Source organism: Eutrema salsugineum, unplaced genomic scaffold (genome assembly GCF_000478725.1).
Source record: "Eutrema salsugineum unplaced genomic scaffold, Eutsalg1_0 scaffold_11, whole genome shotgun sequence".
NCBI classification, from domain to species: Eukaryota; Viridiplantae; Streptophyta; class Magnoliopsida; order Brassicales; family Brassicaceae; genus Eutrema; species Eutrema salsugineum.
In genome coordinates, this window is record NW_006256901.1 from 6,671,242 (window position 1) to 6,675,004 (window position 3,763).

Below are 3,763 nucleotides of genomic sequence, written 5' to 3' on the forward strand. Positions count from 1 at the left end.
CATAGCTACATCTAAAACCACTTGCAAATTAGCTTCCATCGACTGTCAGTAGTGTTTTAACCACTATTGTTTCTTAGATATCAGTAGAAACTCGACTACTGTAATTTTTGTGGCTACATCAGTGCTAAAGCTATGGGTTAATATAATTTTGTAGCTATTTTGCAGTCAAGTTAGCCACATATTGCCATTGGAAATTGGCCAAATTTGTGGTCATCTATGGCTGAACTAAATTTAGCCACAGATTTCAGGTTATAACAAAAAAAAATTATGGCTGTTTTTTTTTTTTTTAAAGGTTTCTGTATTTTCTTGTACTGACGGTTATGTAAAGAATTTAATGATTCAAACACATCCATCATTTTAGACCCCCCCAAAAAAAAAACACATCCATCAATTCTTACTTAATACAAGTACCAAAAAAGAACTACCAGAAATAGCAACATAAGAGGCAATCTCTTTAAAGGACAAACATAAGAAAATGGTCCACAAAAAAAAAAAAAAGATACCGTCGATACTCGATAGTTTGGTTTATTAACCAAAAGGGCCTTAACCATAAAATCAAATATCAATCTCAACCGGATATCTGTCCATACAATCTTCCCATGGATTGTTAACCGAAGGCTTAACATTGCGCAGAGCCACCCAAACTGAACTGTTACACTTAAAACCTGAACCCAAAGCAATCTGCCAAATCCTATCTCCTTCCTTCATCCTTCCTTTAGCTTCCGTATAAGCCATCTCATACCAAATCGAGCTGGACGAAGTGTTACCAAACCTGTGTAGTGTCATTCTTGATGCCTCTACATGTAATGGCGACAGCTTAAGATTCTTCTCTAGCTCATCTATTAGAGCTCTTCCACCAGCGTGGATGCAGAAATGCTCAAAGGCAAGCTTGAAATCCGGTGTATAATTCTTCAACTCTGGTTTAAAATACTTCTTCTTTACGAAAGTCACAAAGAAGGCAAGCTTCTCTTTCATTGGAAGAACAAGAGGACCCAAAGTCGCGATATTGATCTTAAGAGTCCTTGCAGCCACCATTGGTAGATTTTTTGTCAAGGTAACTCCGATTATACCATCTTCATCTTCTTCTTGTGTTGCACACTCGAAAGACCTATCATCTGATCCGGTATGGATCCTTACGGTATGAACAAGCTCGTATTTTGCACGCCTACGGTCTCTAGATCTGTTGGAAAGCAGAACCGCTGCACCACCAACCCTGAACAAACAGTTGGTGACTAGCATTGATTTGTTTTTTCCCAAGTATAAATTCTGAGTGATGTTCTCTGTGCTTACTACAATAGCGTAAGTGTTCCTATGAACTTGTAATAATCCCTTTGCTACATCAATGGCTATAACTCCAGCACTGCAACCCATTCCTCCAAGGTTCAGACTCTTTATGTTGTCTCTGAGTTTGTATTTGTTCACAATCATGGAAGCAAGTGATGGCGTTGGATTAAACGTGCTAGAGTTCACCACCAAGATACCGATCTCGCCAGGTTTTACGCCTGTGTTGCGAAAAAGATTGTCGAGAGCTCCGAATATGACTTGCTCTGTCTCTTTACGCGAAGCCGCCATGTCCTGCTGAAGCGGGAAGCACTGGAGACCGTCGGGGATGTAGGTTTCTTGACCGAGGCCGGAACGTTCAAGAATCTTCTGCTGAAACTCAATCAAATAGTCGTTCTCTTTGTTCTTCCAACACACGCCTGCTTCTCTTGCACGTCTTGCGTGTTCCATCAGCGTTTTGACACTGACCTTGAGATGCGACGGTGGAAGGTAACAGGAGAAATCAACAAGATAAACGGGTTTGGGACGGGTTAACATGTAGATTGTCAACAAGAAAAGTAGAGGAAATGAAAGAAGGGTTACGGTATCTTGAAGGCAGAAGTTTTGGAGATCTTGTATGTTGATCTGAGATCCTTTCATTGCTAATGCTACCATTAAGGAGATGAAGAAGATCTTGAAGAAAACCATCTTAATGTTCCTCATTGGAGATAACCTAAGAGGAGAAACGAGAGGATAAAAAGTATTGTTAAGTGTTGACACTTTGGTTTCTACTTTAAGCTGTGTTGTGGTCTTTCGTTCAAGCTGCCTCTGTTTACATTTATAGAAAATGGAGAGTAAATCGAGCAAGTGATGGCCAAACGAATTAATTTAGCTTTCTGTTTTTGTATAATGAACCAAGATTGTTATTATATATATATTTTTTTTAATTGGTTCTTTACAAGTACGAAAAATATCAAATCGGAGAAAAGAATATAATCGACGAAGATTAGACTTGAAACTTGAAAATACATAGAATACTTCTTGTTCTTTGAATATTACACTTCAAATAAATTAATTGCTTTTTTTTTGTTCTTGAAATTATTCTTTTCTCGGACAAATAAACGTTGACAATCCTCATATATATGCTTATATATTTATAGCCAAAAATAATTCATGTATGAAATAAACAAGCCGCGCACCTATTATTTGTCGTGTTTCTTTCAATTATTACCAAAGAAAAAGTGAATGTGTATAGATAATGCTATATTTATGGAGTAACTACCCACATTCATGAGTAATAAATAGGAGTGAAGAAACGAGCAACTACCTCTTTGATGTTTTATCTACTGTCTTTGTATTTACAAATATCTGCTTCAGAATTCATGAACATGCCATTACAAGGTAACATGGCCTTTTCACCTTTAGGGGAATTTTTTTATAAATAGGAGGTTAAAATAAAAGGAAGAAATCAATCAAACGGTCCATTATATATTCGCCTGCCTTCTGATATTGATTTAGGATGTAATTTTCTTTAGTTTTTTTTTAAGGGTTAATGTGGCTTTGTGAGGTGGGTTTTGTTATCCTAAGTAAGAAAAACACATACTCTCATCTATAAACGAGACTCACAAATTAAAAAGACAAGAATTTGAAATTCTTTTAATTTCAAAACTATATACTAAGAACGATATTTTGTTTGAAGAATCAAAATTTACATTTGGGTATAGAAAAAAATAACACAAGAGTATTTACGTACCGAAGGAAGTTCTCTTGCTCTAATTTATGTTTTGCTCTTTCAAAAAACTGAATTGTTGATTAACGCATTTAACGAATCATCTTTATATAACACTAATAACATATTTTTTTTTGTAGATATACATTTTAAAATATTTGAAGGATTTATCCAATTATAAATTTTTAAATATATCAGAAAACTAGATATCCTTACCTCAAACATAAAATAATCATAACATTAATATTTTCGAATTTTTCTTTTTATTTATTAAAATATATAATTTCTAATTAACTTTGGTCAAAAATCTTTTTACATATACCAAAAGTGTAGTTTGCAAGAAAATTTAAAAAGTGTATTTTACTAATTTAGAAATCTAAATAGTATATTTTGCTAATTATCCCTAAATATAATGGGTTTAGACCTTTTGGTTTCAGTTTCATAAATTCACAAAATATGATTAAGGATTAATGGTTTATACTAGTGAACTTGTCCACGCCTTGCATGGGCTGATTAAATTTTCCATTTTGTTATTTGAAAATTTAATAGTAGTTTGAAGTCATTTGTTTTTGTTTTTTCAATTATTGAGTATATTTGTTTATTAGATTTCCTTACATTTTAATGTTTGAAGACATGATCGTGAAACAATTAATATAGAAGAATGTAGATAAAAATATATTAGTATCCAAATAATTTAGTTTAAATAGTTTAAAATCTTTGATCAATGTTCTATATATTTAAGACGTAGTTTTTTGAAGTATCGTACGAATTCAT

At 33.6% G+C, this 3,763-nt stretch overlaps 1 protein-coding gene across 1 annotated transcript; it reads right to left on the reverse strand.

The window, feature by feature from the left end:
• Window positions 1-370: 370 nt before the first annotated feature.
• Window positions 371-2,046, reverse strand: LOC18026136 (3-ketoacyl-CoA synthase 8). Its single transcript, XM_006409539.2, has one exon. The coding sequence runs from the start codon at window positions 1,981-1,983 to the stop codon at window positions 556-558; it is 1,428 nt and encodes a 475-aa protein (XP_006409602.1). The 5' UTR covers window positions 1,984-2,046; the 3' UTR covers window positions 371-555.
• Between the last annotated feature and the right edge of the window lie 1,717 nt (window positions 2,047-3,763).

Bases quoted from the DNA above. Each gene is read 5' to 3' on its own strand.
- LOC18026136 (XM_006409539.2), bottom strand. From the start codon at position 1,983: ATGAGGAACATTAAGATGGTTTTCTTCAAGATCTTCTTCATCTCCTTA.